A 17,265-nucleotide genomic window follows, 5' to 3' on the forward strand; every position below is an offset into this window, starting at 1 on the left:
GAAGATAGAGAGAATCAAACAACCGGATCACATTAAGAAAATGTCTGTAATTAAATTTAAGCAAATAAATATCATGAAAATTTTCCACATTGTTTGTACATAGATCTAACAAAACTAAGCAAAACCCAGATCACAAATAGCACCAAACAATATAGAAATCCATCTAGAGGTGAGGTATGGTTTGATATACCTGAGGAAAGCTTGAGTCTGATGAGAGAGAGAGAGAGAGAGAGAGAGAGAGGGGAAAGCTGGGGGAGAAGAAACACACACGACACATGAGAGAGTGGGAGAGAGAAAAAGAAAAAAATATATTAAAAGATTCTAGCATCTTGCTATAGTAGGGTCTCAAAAATGAGATTCTACTGAGCTCAATGCAAAAAATTTTAAGATTTAGCATATTAATTTGTTGTAGCTAGATTTTTATCATGCATTTGAGGTGCTAAAAATGCTAAAAAAATGGCATTTAGGATTTTTAGCACATTTGATAAGAATGCTCTAAATGATTGAAAAGTAAAAACAATTTGGGCTTTTGCTCAAAAAAGAAACATGCTATTAACTTTTTATTAGGTAAACTCAAATAACCAAAAGAAACATAATTGGTACTACAAAGACAAAGGAACCAACTTAGCTAGAGCCTATGTGGGCTTATAAAGTGCAGATAAAAATGAAAATTAATTATGCCTACTGATATCAGGAAGTGGTTTTCCTTCAAGGAAGTCTTTGATCAAAGAAAATGCTCTTGCGGGTTGGTAGCTTGGCACTTGATGTCCTGCTTCTCTTACTGTCGCAAATGTTAGGTCTCCCTCATACACTTGTGCATAGCCACCAACCTGTGACAACAACGAAAAAGTTATCTTCACTATTAAATAAGGGATGTTAGAATATTTTGAGCTTTTTGAAGCAAAAACATGTATTGAAATATTCAAGATAAACAGAACTATGCAATACCTGATCTTTAGTGAGGAACCAAGGATGCCATGCAGTCTTTATAGGAAGCTTCATTTTGTTTATAGAGTATTTTGTTGAAGTAACAGGAACCCTTCCATCAATATCACCACTGCATTTCATCCAATAAAGACTCATTTGAGATTTGTGTATATACTTTGATTATAATATATTTATCAGAATATATAAGGATGCCAAGATATTATTTACAAGTCTTAAACAAGAGGTAAAAAGTCAGTGAAATAATCAATAACTTCTTTGCCTCTAACATGTTAACGTGTGGTAAGCACTGAAACATCCTAGAAATTAAGGTTAACTCTTCAAAACTCCTTGTGATTTTGAAGTTAAGATGACCTGTATCTGGGATTTGATTTCCTCTATATGTTGTAGTTTGTAGTCCGTAACCATTTTATAACCAATTAAACCCCAAGTAATAGTAATTAAGACCTATTTGTTCCATTAAGGTGGAGTATTTATCTTAGCAAAGATGAACTATGTAATTATTTATAAACCAATTAGCAATAATAACAATTAATAATGCTAAATTACAGATTACAATGATCTAACTTTGACCTGTTTTCACTTCAGTTTTTTTTTTTTTCCCCAAACATTTAACAATAATTTGTTTTTCATTTAGTTATTTTGTCTAATTTCATCAAACATAATCGTTAGTTTTAATGATTTTTTCGCTTTCCAATGCAACTTCATTTTGGTGGACATAAAGAATGACAATTGAAAATACAAGTTAAATGACTTACAAAAATTAAGATTATTGAATTGAAAACGTTTCTAAATTAATTAGAGAGAGTAACAACAACAAAAAATAAATAAAGGTTAATTCCTAATTGTGTCAATATAGAACAACGAAATATATGACAATAATACTTTTACCTGAAAATCCACACTCGAAGGCCACTGGCCATGAGCTCCTGCAAATGGGGAATGATGGTTGATGGACTATCAACCCATTTCTGTATGACATCACTACATGGTTCCCAGTCATGTGTGAGTCTAGTAACATTGGCATGTAGGGCTTCTTGAACATCAGGCCTATTCATATAAGCATGTACATAGTACTCGCTGCATGGATCAAATCTAAATATCTGCACCACAAAATAACAGAACAATGTAAATTAGTACACTTTTAGGATAAAAAATTCATAATATGATATGTTATAAATGACATCTCTTTTGAATAATGAGTCCCTTTGGTTAAGTGATTTGGAAGCCTTAAAAAGCATTTTTAAAACCTAAAAAGTTGTTTAGCAACTTCAAATCCTCGTAACCATCTTTTAAATGTTCATTCTAAACCTAAAACACCATTTCTCAAGCTCGCACTCAATTTTTTCAGACTATTGCAACATGAACCATGCGTGAAAAAGAAAATAGAAAATAGAAATCCTTAACAAACTCTAAGTTCTAAAGCTAAAAAGCACAGTTTTTGCTTAACAATTTAAGCACTTTCGGATCTTAATTAGAAGCATGTATGCAATGAAGGAAAAAAAATTACATAAATTTTTTAAGAACTTGGATTCCTTAATTTAATAACCACTATTATATTTTCCCTTCTTGTTTATTCTTTTTTCACTTCGAACTCACTAGAAATATTTATCAACTTACAGATGTTTTCTTGGGCTGAGCTGTGAGATTGGAAGAGGAGCACAAGGGAGCGTAAATGTTATAGATGTCGATGGAGGAAATATCCTTCAACGCTGCTTCACGGGCTGCAATGCACTCAAGAGATGGAGTGGAGGCATTGGATGAGAAGTTGCAATATTTTTGTATTTGATACACATCTCGGTCTGAAGCGATTGCATGGGTCTCAAGGTAATCAAACATTCCTTGCGTATCTGTTTCATCGTTGATCAATGCATTTCCAATCTGCATTATGAAAATGAAAACATTGAGATATTTGTTTTGTAATTCTATAATTACGATGGAAGGAAGATTTGAAACGTCAAAGATGTTAACCAATTAAGTTTCAAAATAATTCTAGGCTAACCAATAAACTAATTTTAAAATTATAATACTTACTATATATAAGTAGTTTTAGAATTATGTGGCTTGCTCTACAACTATTTCAAGCTTGAGCCTCTTGAACTACCTTGACCTTCATCTCCTCGTATATTCACCATTATTACTTCTTCTTTTTTTAATTTTGAATCTACTTTTTTTTTTTTACAATTCAATAGTTGAAAGGATTTGAACTATGGATACTTCTATGTAAATTAAACATCAGCCGTCCACACATTTTAACCTTTAATCTGTATAATTAAATCATCTATAATTTTCATTTGATAGTATTTATATCTTATAAATTTACAAGAAATTTCTTTTACAAATAGTAAAAGCTGTAACATAAGAAATTATGAAGTCAAAGTGAGTTAAGTCTCTTATCTCTACATGCGTAATGAGAATATCCTTATCCTTATGATTAGTCAGTCAAGGATATCAATATTTTCTATCTAAAAAAAGATATTAATATTCTCTTATTTTATCATTAAAAATTTGATAACTTAATTTGTTGGCACATTCTAAATATTTGGTATTTCTAACAAAAATATGCTATGTTCAAATCTCCTCTACGTTATTGTAACTATTGAATTATTTATTAAAAAAAAAAAAAAACTCATTTTATCCATATATTAATATATCCGTAGTCCGCTACCTTATTGTAACTATTGAATTATCAACAACAAAAAATACTCATTTTATCCATATATTAATATATCCAAAGTCCGCTGTGTTTTACAAATTGGTTTAAAATTCAATTTGGAGTTTAAACATCTCAGTGATCTTGAATAATGAATATCAGATTTTAAAGCTTGAAAAAAGAAACTCACAAACCAAACAAACTTTATAAACTGTTTTTTGTTTATATAAACTTCTACCAAACAATTTTTCAATAACTAATTGTACTCTAGAACGTCAATTCACCTTGTAAATCATTTTAAAGTTTGTAAGTCATGTGATCACCAAGACGAAGTATGTTGTTAATTACAGTCTAATATACTAAGCATGGCTTCCTTCACCATCATGATAATTTTTGAAAATGGAAAGACTAACAAGTAGCGTAACATCTAAGTTTCTATTAAATTACTAATTGTCCCAAAAGTTTAAGCTATTGAGATATGATAAATTTAATCATTTAACCAATACTTCTAGCACCCCCCTCACGTGTGGGCCGAAACTACCTTTTAATTGGTGAGGCCCAACACGCGGGAATTTAAATAGGAGGTAGAGTGGAAGAGACAATGATTGAACTCAGGATCTCATGTTCTAATACCATGTTAGATTACCGATTGTCCCAAAAGTTTAAACTATTGGAATATAGTAAATTTAATCATTTAACCAATACTTCTAATAGTTTCAGCAAATTCTTCATTTTGAATAGCTTAAAGATATATAAACACTTACAGTGTGACATCTAATTATTTCTCATAGACTATTATCTAATTTACAATTGTTAATTTGTGTGTGTTTTGAGAGAGAGAGAGAGAGAGAGAGAGAGAGAGAGAGAGAGAGAGAGAGAGAGAGAGAGAGAGAGAGAGAGAGAGAGAGAGAGAGAGAGAGACATACAATGATCCCTTTGAGGTTGATAACGGTCTTGTTAGCTTTCTTATTATGGAAGAGAATGGTATGTGCAAGTTGAGGAACATAATGCCCAGCATAGCTTTCTCCAGCAACATAAAAATCACGATTCTTGTAGTTAGGAAATCTTTTTAGCCAATTCAACAAAAACACATAATTATCTCCTACAGTTCTTTTATCCCCACTCATACTATAATCCTTTGTTGTGTTGGAGTACAAAAATCCTACCCCAGCAGGAGACTCAAGGAACAAAACATTTGCGGCTGAAGAGAAAATTCAAATTATGAACAAGTAAAATTGAAAATATGTTTTGGAAGAGAATGATAATTAATTAATTATATTATTAAATTTTGGGGAAAAAAACCATAAAATAAAGGTGTAAATGCAATTTTAGTCCCTACATTTTGACCTTTTTTCATTTTAGTCCCTACATTTTAATTTTACCACTTTTAGTCCCTAAATCAATTAACGCGTTTCATTTTGGTCCTTTAGGTTAGCCCCCACTAACAGAAATTGTTTAGGTGGCAAACTGAGTGCATTGCTGGCACATTAAATGCTGACGTGACCAATTAAAAAATAAAAAAAATAGCATTTAAAAAAATGCCATGTCAGCTTCTAAATATTAAAAAAAAATTTAATCAATTTTAACGAAATTAAAAAAGAAAAAACAAATTATAAACATTAAAATACATCAATTCAGATCTAATTCATTTTGAATAAGAACACAATCACAGATTTAAACATCAACACAAGAACATAAAACACAAACCCAAAACCAAACACAAACTCAACACTGAACATAAAACACAAACTCAAATCACAAATACAAAGAATACAATTACACAGCCCACCCAAACCCAGACTACATCTTCGGCATTTCCTTCCTCAAATCCCAAGACTACTCCCTCAACCTCCAAACACAAACTCTCCATTTCACGACATAAATAATATATTAACTCAAAACCACCATAAACTAACCGCCAACAGCAACGGTAAATCACCACCAATGGCAAATCAACCACAACAAACTACAATTACAATCACTGGATTTCCAACAAATTCTAAATCCAAAAACCTCAACAAAAGAGGAAAAACTAAAAAAATAAAAACAAAAACAAAAACAAAACAAAAAACTCAAAATCTTCAACAAACACCGCCGGCCCACTACAGCCATAAACATCGCCGCCCACTACACCCACAAGCATCGCTGGCCCAAAACTCAAACCAACCACCGCCACAACCACGACACCACCACCGGCCCAAAATCCCAACCCAACCGATCAACCAATGACCCAAAACCCACACATCGAAACCCATCCCAAATCTCACACCCACGACCGATCAAGAGATCTGAAGGTCGACGGCGAGGGCTGTAGAGGTTGGCGGCGAGAGATATTGAGCAAGAAGGATAGGGAAGAGATAGAGAGTGACAGAGATAGAAGAAATGAGAGACCTAGCGTGGGAGGTCGGCGGTGAGGGATTTGGAGGTTGGCGGCGATGGCTGTGGAGGTTAGCGGCGAGATGAGGAGGCGAGAGATCTTGAGCAAAGATGAGAGAGATCTTGAGCTAGGAGGACTGAGAGGGAAGAGATAGAGAATGAAATGGAGAGTTTGTGTTTGGAGGTTGAGGGAGTGAGCTTGGGATTTGAGGAAGGAAATGGCGAAGGTGTAGTCTGGGTTTGGGTGGGCTGTGTAATTGTGTTCTTTGTGTTTGTGATCTGAGTTTGTGTTTTATGTTCTATGTTGAGTTTGCGTTCTTTGTATTTGGTTCTGGGTTTGTGCTTTATGTTCTTGTGTTGATGTTTAAATCTGCGATTGTGTTCTTGTGTGTTCTTTTTCAAAATAAATTAGATCTAAATTGATGTATTTTATTGTTTTTAATTTTGTTTTTTCTTTTTAATTTCGTTAAAATTGATTAGTAATTTATTTATATTTAGAAGCTGACATGGCATTTTTTTAAATACTAATTAAAATTTTTTATTATTTTTTAATTGGTTACTTTAGTATTTAATTTGCCAGCAATGCACTCAGTTTACCATAATTCCATGAAAATTTGTTTTTGTAAAGTGTTTTGCCATCACTGTGCACACGAAATGGCCTGAGCTCTTGCATTTCTCCATAAGCCAGAGATGAACAACCAGGACCTATGGAGAAATTAAGCAAGAATAATAATCATCAAATAGGACCATATTATAACTAGCTAGGAAATTAAGCAAGAATAATAATCATCAAATAAGACCATATTATAACTAGGTGCCAGATACTATAGATGTAGATAACATTTCTACTCCGTTGTCAAATATAATATCGAGTTATAGCAATTAATTTTTACATTTCTATTTTCAATTTAAATTGTATGCACGTGCCTTTAACATTAAAATAAAAATACTATAGTAAATTAATAATACCAGAACAAGGCTTCTTCCTATTTTGTCATTTTGTGTAGTGTTAAATATATGTAGTTTTAACTTTTAAGTGTTAGTTATGGGCTTCTTTAGGAACAATTGACTATAGTTCAAAGTAAAAGTTTCTTGGGGTAGTAATGCTTTTAATGAGGAAGGGCAACACACTCGTTAAAAATAAAATATATACTTTCATTTTTTTTTTTTTCTTATCACTTATCCTTCCATGTCTATCTCTAAAAATTAAAAGGAAACAGATTAATAAAAAGAAAAAAGCACTACAAAACGAAAAGGAAAATATATATATATATATATATATATATATATATATATATATATATATATATTTACTTCAGACAAAATAGCATGCATTTAACTGGAGACTGAGATAGGATCAAGTATAGTATTGTATACCTCCATTAAGCCAAAGAAGAAGAGGCAATGAATCCTTAGAATGTTGAGCTTCAACAAAATAATAATTAAGTGCACGACCAGCTGATTTATCCACCGTAACATAGCCACCATATTGAGAGAAATTCACTTGGGTTTGTCCAGGCAATCTCTCAATCCTATCTTTCTCCTTCAACCCCTCCTGAGGATGAACACTGCTAGTTTCATTGAAATTGTCGATTGCCTCGAAAAAACTCGTGTCGAAGCCAGAACTTTTCTTCAATGTGGAATTGTCAAGATAGGCTAGAGTTTGTCCTTGCATTTTTTCATCAGTTTGAGACACAAAGCATGAAAGAATGAGCAAGGATAGAAGAATCCAACAAAAAGGTTTACTTTCCATTGTGTCTGTTTCTCTCCACTTAGACACACACGAGACACAAATATAAGGAAGAGATATGAAAGGAAAAAGATAATGGATATGGATCTTAATTAAGCTATAGTTGTTTATATAATGTAGTAGAAGAAAGATGATTCCAAATGTGCACGTTTCAACTTTTAGGATGAGTTAAAAACTTAGAATAGCGATGATGGCTTTTCCACCAAGTGTCATTCTCATCCTAGATGTTAGTCATTAGTCAAAGATGCCTAGGAAGAAAAAACAACAAAAAGGTTAGTAGAATATGTTTTGTTATATATGTACTACCAATAATGATATAATATACTAATAGTAATATTATAATTAATTAGATATAAATTAAGAATATATTTATTTAATATAATTGAAATAGAACAAAATAGAAAGCAATTTTTAAAAAATAAAAATAAGTTTAATTATGTGTGAAAGCACATCATGTGCGACCAAGTTTATCACAACCAAAAACTTTAGATTTTAAATAATAAATTATTCTTATAAAATTCTTAAAACATGCATCAATAATAGTTTCATTTAGAATAAAATATACTTATTAGCAATTTTAATGTACTTATATACACTGCACATCACAAGACCAAAGCACGCACATCATACAATTTGTAATACTTGCATAAAAAAGCTACATAGAATATGCACGAATATAAAATCTGATTTTATGGCTGAAAAAAATAAGTTATGGCAGAAGATCAAAATAATTTAAATTAAGTAAAAAATATTTTTTAAATTAAATAATAATAATAATAATAATAATAATAATAATAATAATAATAATAATAATAATAATAATAATAATAATGATGATGATGATGATGATAATGACATACATTGTCTAATATCATTATCAAAAAGAAAGTAATAATAAATTATCCATATAAATTAAAATAACCATAAATTTCATTATCTTTGAAATGATAATGATATACATTGTCTAATATGATTATCTTTGAAATGTTTAATAATAATTAAATTATTTTCGAAGTGGTACTTTAAATTTCTCGAAACTTTGGCAGCAGAATTTAACTTAGTGCTAATTACTATGTTATTTTAATATAATTGCATGGCAAAAACATATCATATAATGTGTAACATTTATACTGAGTCACATAATGCAAGTATAATATATATATATATATACACACACACACTGGCTGCTCCACATGCAAGCTAGGGTGGTCACAAAACCATTCTGACTTGCACCTAACTTGACAAAAAAATGTATATATACAATTGAAAAAAAATATTGTAAGCGCACATTTGTACCCGGACCCAAAGTAGGTGATGGGCACAAGCCCAATGAGCCTTATATAATGAAATTTGTAGAATATAGATTTGAAACTTAGGTTTGGGATGTTGGAAATTTGATCAACAGGCTAAAATGACTCAATCTATGCAAATGATAAGCAAATATAACAAAGAAATCTCCTTGGACGTAAGCCGAGGACAAGTTGTATATTCCTTTTCTTTCTATGCCAAAGATTACAATTCTTAGTTCTTTTTCTCGCTAAGAAGCCAGTCCCCTCCTCTTTCCTCTCTCGTCTCCTTATATATTTCTTCTTCTTCACTGGTTCGTCCACGTGTCATACAAATCTTCCTCTTAGATCCTTGTCCCATCCACCACCTTCTTGAAGTCTTCAAATAATAGCAGGAATGCGGAATTCCATTGTTCAGATGTCATTTCCCCATTAATGCGGCCAAGGAAGTAGATGCAGAGCCTTTAATGCGGTGGTAGCAGCTTTTTCCTTAGATATTTCTCACATGTTCCTGCTTCTAAAGGGTGCTTGGATCACCTTCTTACCCATCAGTTCTTCTAAAATTCTGCCTCTAACCCATTTAGCAAGTCCCAGGGTCGTTGGTGGGTCTGTCCGAGGAGACATTCTTCCTCAGATAACTCCTCGGACCTCTACAGTGCAGACCGACTTGTGGGCCTAGAGGCCCTGATCAAAACAAACTAATACCAGTCAATCAGGCCTAAAGCCTAAACGTTTATTCAAGAGCTTTTACTCCCCACAAATATCATATGCTAAACTAACTTATTGTAATCACTCTAATAAAAATGTTGAACATCCTGACTTGAGTATCACAAAAATTTGAGTTCAACAAAAATAAGAGTAATGTTAGATTCACAACATTTTTATAATACTTTTACAACAAATTCAAAGTAGTGAGCTGTTACTAATTCTAATTTGACCCAAATACCGATAATATTTTTTTACCCACCTATAAAAGCTTTTTGCATAAGATTTATTGTAAGAATATTGTGAATGTAGCATTACTCGAAAATTAATTCCCTTCCCCTCCCCCCCCCCCCCCAAACATAATCTTTAATCCCTTTTATAATTTTTTTTTTAAATATAAAATAATAACAATAAATATTAGCCCAAATAATAACAAACATAAACCAAACAACAAGTGAACAAATTGTTCAACAAAAAGCCTATTATAAAATAAAAAGATAAAAATGGCTAGTCATTTAAATTTGTAAAATTCAACCTATTCAATAAAATAATCTCTAATTTCATTTTTCCTTAAAAAATGGTACTAAGAAAAATAGTGGTTGTGAGTTCTTTTTTATGATAACAACAGCTATACTCTTTTTGGTTTTGCAATCACAACAATTTTTCTCTCCTTAGTGATTTGACTTGCAATTGTAGCAAATATTCAAGTTAGCACTTTATTAGGTTTTGTATAGTTTAAATTTCTTAGTGACTACCCTAAAAACAATTCCTAGAGCCGCCATTATATATATATGATCCCTAGTTAGAGTGTTAGACTTAAGTGATTAAATTCACAATTTCCTCCTAACAGCCTCTCCTCACGTAGGAGTCTACTCTCTCGTTTACTAAACGAGAATCTCCCTCCCTTAGGGCAACCTGAGGGTCTGCTTTTTTCAATTTTTTGGACTGCGTTTGTTAACTCTGTTATTATGACGGAAGATGTGATTGAGAGTTTGGGGAATATGAAGCTTACAGCAGAGGAGGAAAGTTATTTTGATATCTAAGGAGGCCAGATTACCTGCGATTGAGAGTTGCAATCTGAGTTTAATCGGCAAATTTTTTACTTGCAAGGCTTTTAATAAAAGGGCGGCATTGTCAACAATGAGAAGAGTGTGGGGGATGCAATCCGGCTTGCAAATTATAGAGGTGGGAATGAATCTATTTCAGTTCAAGTTTCAAAATGATTTTGATCTGAACCGTGTGTTGAAAGGGGGACCGTGGTGTTTTGATAATCAATTACTAATACTCAAGAGATGGCATAAGGGGATGACAGCAAGTAATGTGAAGTTGGAGTGTGCATCTTTGTGCGTTCAGATTTGGGGTGCTCCTTTTGATATGCTTTCTTCTAAAGTAGCAACTGAAGTAGGGAGTAGGTTGGGTATTGTGGAAGATGTTGAACGGCGTCGAAGACAAGATATGCAAAAAATTTTCATAAGGGTCCGGGTTGCATTGCCTATTTCAAAGCCTCTGAGGCGTGGAGGTTTCATTTCAGACTCTGATGGTGTATGCACATGGGTAACGTTTAAGTATGAGAGGTTACCTATTTTCTGCCATTATTGTGGACTACTTGGACATGATTTACGCCATTGTGCTAGTCACTATGCTGTGGAGAAAATGGTGGGGAGATAGAGTACCAATATGGTGATTGGCTGAAGGTTGCAGGTAGCAGACAGCGATCACCACCACGAAAGGAAGAGGCGGAGGAGAAGGCTGGTGCATGGAGGTCCGAAAATCTGGGAGAGGATTTCTATCAACATGATGATCAGGCCGAGGATCAAGGGATAGAGATGAGTAGTCAGATGGTGTGCCACGAGAAACAAGAAGTGGAAGAGGTTGATGATAATACGTTACATAAGGAGGTTGTGAATAAACGACAATCTGATCCTATTGATGTTGCTACGGTAGTAGGCAACTTGATTAATAATTCTAAGGAAAAAGGAGTAGCGGATAGGCTGATGTCAGATGATGTGGTTTCAGATGTGGGAATTGTAGAATCAAATTTGGAGATGCCACAAGCAGATCAGGTAGCTAGGTTGAATGGGCATCATGGGCCTAAACAAAAGTCTACCTGGACTAGAATTATGAGGATGGACTATGGGCTAGGAAGCTTCACTAAAGCACTTGGGGGTCCAATATTAGGGAAAAGAGTTAGTGAGCAGTATTCTAATCTCTCTTTGTCACATGCAAAGGAAGTTCAGAAAGTGAAACGTGAGAAATTATCTTCAAGTTTTGCAGATGGATCGGCGAGGGTGGACGACCACCCTTGCTGGGAGCAATGAAACTCTTAAGTTGGAACTGCCAAGGGCTTAGGAACCCTTGGACAGGTTGAAGCCTTCACAAAATTGTGAGAGAACAAGCTCTCAATGTGTGTTTTCTGATGGAAACAAGGTTGGACAAAGAAGGGTTTAATAGGTTGTATGGTGAGTTGCCTTACCCACATAAAATCATTGTAAAAAAACCGGATATGGGTGGTGGGTTGGCTCTGATTTGGAAGGAAGGGGTAGTGTTAGAGTTGATAAATTACACAGATAATCATATCCTAGTGAAAGTGAAGGAAGAAGATAGGTTCGAATGGTAGCTGACATGTTTCTATGGCTGGCCAGAAACAAACATGAAATATAAGTCTTGGGAATTATTAGAGCATCTTAAAACTTTTGTGGGGGGACCTTGGATGTGCATTGGTGATTTTAATGCAATCATTCAGTCTACATAAAAGCTCAGCAGAAGACCACCTCAAATGAGCCAAATTGATGCTTTTCGTGCTACCTTGGAGGTTTGCTAGTTGGAGGATTTGGGATTTAAAGGATATCCATATACCTGGAATAATAAAAGACCGGGTGATGCAAACACAAAACTCAAGCTAGACGGAGCTGTTGTGACAAAGGATTGGGGAGACAAGTTTTAGCTAAGTTTTGTAACTCATCTTCCCCCTCATGAGTCAGATCCTCTTCCTATTATTCTTCGAACAAAACACATGAAGCCGAGAAAGGGTAGAAAAGGCTTTAAGTTTGAGGAAAATTGGTTGCATTGGGAGGATTGTGAGGAGGTTGTGTCAGATGCATGGGTGACTGGTGAGTTTGGGGGTCAATGGTTAGGGATGATCCAACATAAAATAAAGTGTTGTGGTGAGGCTTTAAGTGCTTGGGGTTCAACTAAAACAAACCCGAATACTAAGGAAATTACACAACTGCAAAAAAGGATAGAACTGTTAAATATGGAGGAGACAACTGAAGCTTCGCGAGCTGAATTTTTGGTTGTATGCAAAACATTGGATGATTTACTTCTAAAACAGGAGATTTTTTGGACTCAGAGATCTAGAGTGGCTTGGTTGAAACATGGGGACAAGAACACAAAATTTTTCCACTCAAAGGCTTCACAACGTAGAAGGAGAAATCATATAAAGGGGATAAAGTATACTAAGGATGCTTGGATGGAGGAGGAGGAAGAAATAGCTGTGGTGGCGACTGATTATTTTGATAACTTGTTTACTGTAGGTACATGTTCCCAAATTGATGATTATCTCAATACTGTACCTCACAAGCTGACCCCAGAAATGCAACAAGATTTAACTAGTGATTTTACTGCTGAAGAAATCAAGGCTGCACTGTTCTAAATGGGGCCAATCAAGGAACCTAGGCCTGATGGTATAAACGCACTTTTTTTCCAAAAATTTTGGCATGCAGTGGGTGATAGTGTTGTTAATGATGTCCTGGATTATTTTAATTCTAGTGTCATGGTTCCTGCTATAAATCATGCCCATATTGTGTTGATCCCTAAAATAAAGTCACCTGAGAAAATGTCTGACTTCCAACCTATTAGTTTATGTAATGTTATTTACAAGATTATATCCAAAGTTTTGGCTAATAGGTTGAAACATATTCTCCCAAGTATTATAGCCCCTACCTAGAAAGGAGACTCATCACAAACAATATATTTGTGGCCTATGAAACTTTACATACCATGCACTCTCAGAAAAAAGGCAAAAAGGAATCTCTTGCATTGAAGCTTGACATTAGTAAGGCATATGACCGTGTTAAGTGGCACTTCCTGCAGGGTATTATGGCAAAGTTGGGTTTTCTAGTCACTTGGATTAGTTGGGTGATGGGTTGTATCACCATGCCTTCTTTTTCCATTCTTATTAATGGGAAGCCATATGGCAACATCAGGCCATCTAGGGGGATTCGTCAGGGGGATCTCTTATCACGATACCTATTCCTATTGTGTGCTAAGGGTTTTACTTCAATGATGGCAAAGGCGAAGATGGATAGGCAAATTAAGGGTGTGTCTATTTGTAGAGAGGCACCAACAATCTCAAATTTAATGTTTGCAAATGACTCTATTCTCTTTTGCCAAGCAACTACTAGAGAGGTGCAGGTGATCAATGAGATGCTACAGGTTTATGCTAATGCTTCAGGCCAGTGTATTAATATGGAGAAGTCATCGATTTATTTTAGTAGCAATACCCATGGCAGCCATAGGGATGAGATTGTGTCACTCTTGGGTGTAAAGAAGGTGTAGCGATTTGACTCTTATTTGGGTCTACCAACATTGGTGAGTCGAGCAAAATACTAAGCTTTTTCTTTCTTGAAGGATAGAGTTTGGAAAAAATTGCAGGGTTGGAAGGGAAAGCTGTTATCCAAGGCGGGGAAGGAAGTGCTTATCAAGGCAATCACTCAAGCTATTCCTACTTATACCATGGGGGTATTTCAATTACCAGTGAAATTGTGTGATGAACTAAACTCCTTGTGTGCTAAATTTTGGTGGGGGCAAATAGGCAATGAAAAGAAAATTCATTGGAAGAGTTGGGATTGTTTAACTCAAGCAAAAAAGGAAGGGGGCATGGGCTTTAGAGATTTGAGGTATTTTAATCTTGCTATGTTAGCCAAGCAAGGTTGGAGGTTGCTGAAAAATCATGAGTCTCTAATGTTTAAATGCTTCAAGGCAAGATATTTTCCTCGGTGTAATTTTCTTTATGCGAAAGACTCTCCAAACAGCTCCTTTGTATGGAAAAGTATGGTGGTTGCCTTACCAATTTTGAAGAGTGGGTGTTGTTGGAGAGTAGGGAATGGAGAGTCCATTGTGGTTACCAAGGATAAGTGAATTCCAACCTACCCTTCAAACAAGATTCTACATCCGGTGCATGGAATGGAGGAGGGCTGGAGAGTATCGGATTTGATTGATTAGGACCATCATGGGTGGAAAAAGGAAATCATTATGACACATTTTAATCAAGAAGAGGCTGAAGCTATTTGTAGAATCCCTTTGAGCCGAAGGGTTGTGGAAGATTCAGTGGTATGGCTACATAATAAGAGGGGTGAGTATTCGGTTCGGTCTGGGTACCATCTTCCATGACAGGTTTTAAGGAAAGCTAGTTGGGCTGAATCATCAAATAGGAGTGGATGGCAGCAGATGTGGAGCACGTTATGGAAGCTAAAATACTTGGGAAGATAAAAAATTTTGGCTAGAGGGCATGCCGTGATATTCATCCCACATGGATGAGTCTAGCAAAACGCAAAGTTGTTCTAAAAAATTTGTGTCACTGCTGCCAGAGGGAACCCGAGGATGCTGTTCATGCTATATGGGAGTGTGGAGCAGCCCAAGATGTTTGGGCAGGAAGCCTCACTGTGTTGTAGAAAATTCAGACTAACCATTTTGATTTTATGCAGCTTTTTGAATCTTTGGCGGACAGGTTATCTACAACAGAGATGGGGCTTTTCTTTGTTCAAGCTTGGCTCATATGGAATCAAAGGAATGTGGTTGTACATGGAAGACATATGAAGGACCCGCGGTGGTTGAATAACAAAGCAGCTAAAATGTTAGAAGAGTACAAGAAAGCTCAAGCAAGTACTGTCATCTCAAATGCAGCACCAAGAAGCAGCAGCTACTAACAGCCCCCTGCACAGGATGTCTACAAATTAAATTTTGACGCAACGGTCTTCTCGGACATTAATTGTTCTGGTGTTGGCGCAATAATTAGAAACCATGCAGGTGAGGTGATGGCTGCTGTGTTGGCAAAGGGAGAATATGTGCAGAACAGCGATAAAGCAGAAGTATTGGCATGTCACAAAGCCTTGGAATTTGCTATGGAAGCTGGATTCTCAAACCTGATAACTGAGGGAGATAATTCAAATATCATGAGAGCACTTTCGGCATCTGCAGTAAATAATTCATTGTATGGACATGTGGTTGATGACATTAGATCTTATTTTTTGGGTTGGCAATCTGTTGGTATTAGCTGTGTAAAAAGGGAAGGGAACATGGTAGCTCATTCCTTAGCTAGATTTGCTAGGAACATTGTGGATGTTTTGTATTGGATGAAGGATGAGCCCCACCTGCTATAGATGTGTTGCATTATAACCGTTTACATATTAATGAATGAGTGAATCGTTCAATTTTTTTTTTTTTTTTTAACTTTAGTAATAGATTTCTACTTGAATAAATTATGCTAATAATTTTAATATACTTATTATAGCGTGCGAAATGACAAAAGCACATCACACGATGCATTATACACATAAACTGAGCCATTTGTTGTAATTATGGACATGCAATTTTGTTATATTATAAAATAAGTGGATCATGTAAATGTATTTGATATATATGGTCAAAATAACGAGGAGTAAATACTTTGTTCATGGTCTTCAATCATGTTCCTTTAAATAATGTTAATATTGAGGATGTGCTTGTTGATTTAATAACACATGCAATTTTCCCAATCTCGAAATGGCACCTTCCTTAAGGAATTAATCCATCAAGGGCTTGTTGACAAATTTTTTGAACACTCCCCGGTTAATTTGTGCATTCCCTTAAAAAAAAAAAAAAGGAAGTATAACTTTATTTTATTGTAAGTTCTAGTTGGCTCAATTGGTAAAGTTTTTTTATTGTTGAATAAGAGATCTTAAAACTCTCTTAAAAAAAATTCATTATATCATACTAATGCAATAATGAAGATATAAATTTTTTTATATTAGCTTCATTTTATTAGAATCATTTGGTGAGATATTCGACAAAGAAAATGATAAATTTTTTTCCTTTTATTTTTTTTTTTAACTAAGCTAAGAATATATGAAAATTTTCAAGAGGTTTCTTTCTTTTTCTTTTTTGTTTTTTAAGGGTAAGCCTACTAAACCCTATTTTCAGTTAAGGGTGTTAATTTGGTGGAAATGACAACCGATTGGCAAGCAATTTGTGACAAAGGAATTGGGTGGGCAAGGGAGGGGGGAACGACAACAATGAAGGAATAGGGGGATAGTTTGTTGGGGAGATAATACCATTGTAACCTCGCACAAAACTGTTTTTTTTTTTTTTAACCAACTTCATTGACAATATTACTTTGTTGGGTGTTTTTCCAAAATCATCTATATGCACCTCGCATTGCACCCTTCTCACTTAAATTATGAAATAGACCTTAATAACCTTGCCACATTATCTCACACCACAATGGATTTAATACCACCTTTTCAGAAGATAACACATTGAGGAGAATCTAATTGAGAAGTTAATATAACATC

At 34.6% G+C, this 17,265-nt stretch overlaps 2 protein-coding genes across 2 annotated transcripts; one reads left to right on the forward strand and one right to left on the reverse strand.

Moving 5' to 3' along the window:
• Positions 1-527: 527 nt before the first annotated feature.
• On the reverse strand, positions 528-7,833 carry LOC142614635 (serine carboxypeptidase-like 40). Its single transcript, XM_075787194.1, has 7 exons — positions 7,352-7,833; positions 6,572-6,679; positions 4,525-4,799; positions 2,566-2,826; positions 1,837-2,048; positions 949-1,057; positions 528-830 (listed from the first exon to the last, which is right to left on the reverse strand). Exons 1-7 carry the CDS (start codon positions 7,725-7,727, stop codon positions 672-674), a joined length of 1,500 nt encoding a protein of 499 aa, XP_075643309.1. The 5' UTR covers positions 7,728-7,833; the 3' UTR covers positions 528-671.
• Positions 7,834-12,728: 4,895 nt separating this feature from the next.
• Positions 12,729-13,367, forward strand: LOC142616951 (uncharacterized). Its single transcript, XM_075789683.1, has one exon. It carries the CDS (start codon positions 12,729-12,731, stop codon positions 13,365-13,367), a length of 639 nt encoding a protein of 212 aa, XP_075645798.1.
• Positions 13,368-17,265: the final 3,898 nt, after the last annotated feature.

The sequence above is a fragment of the Castanea sativa genome, chromosome 11, assembly GCF_040712315.1.
Source record: "Castanea sativa cultivar Marrone di Chiusa Pesio chromosome 11, ASM4071231v1".
Lineage (NCBI taxonomy): Eukaryota > Viridiplantae > Streptophyta > Magnoliopsida > Fagales > Fagaceae > Castanea > Castanea sativa.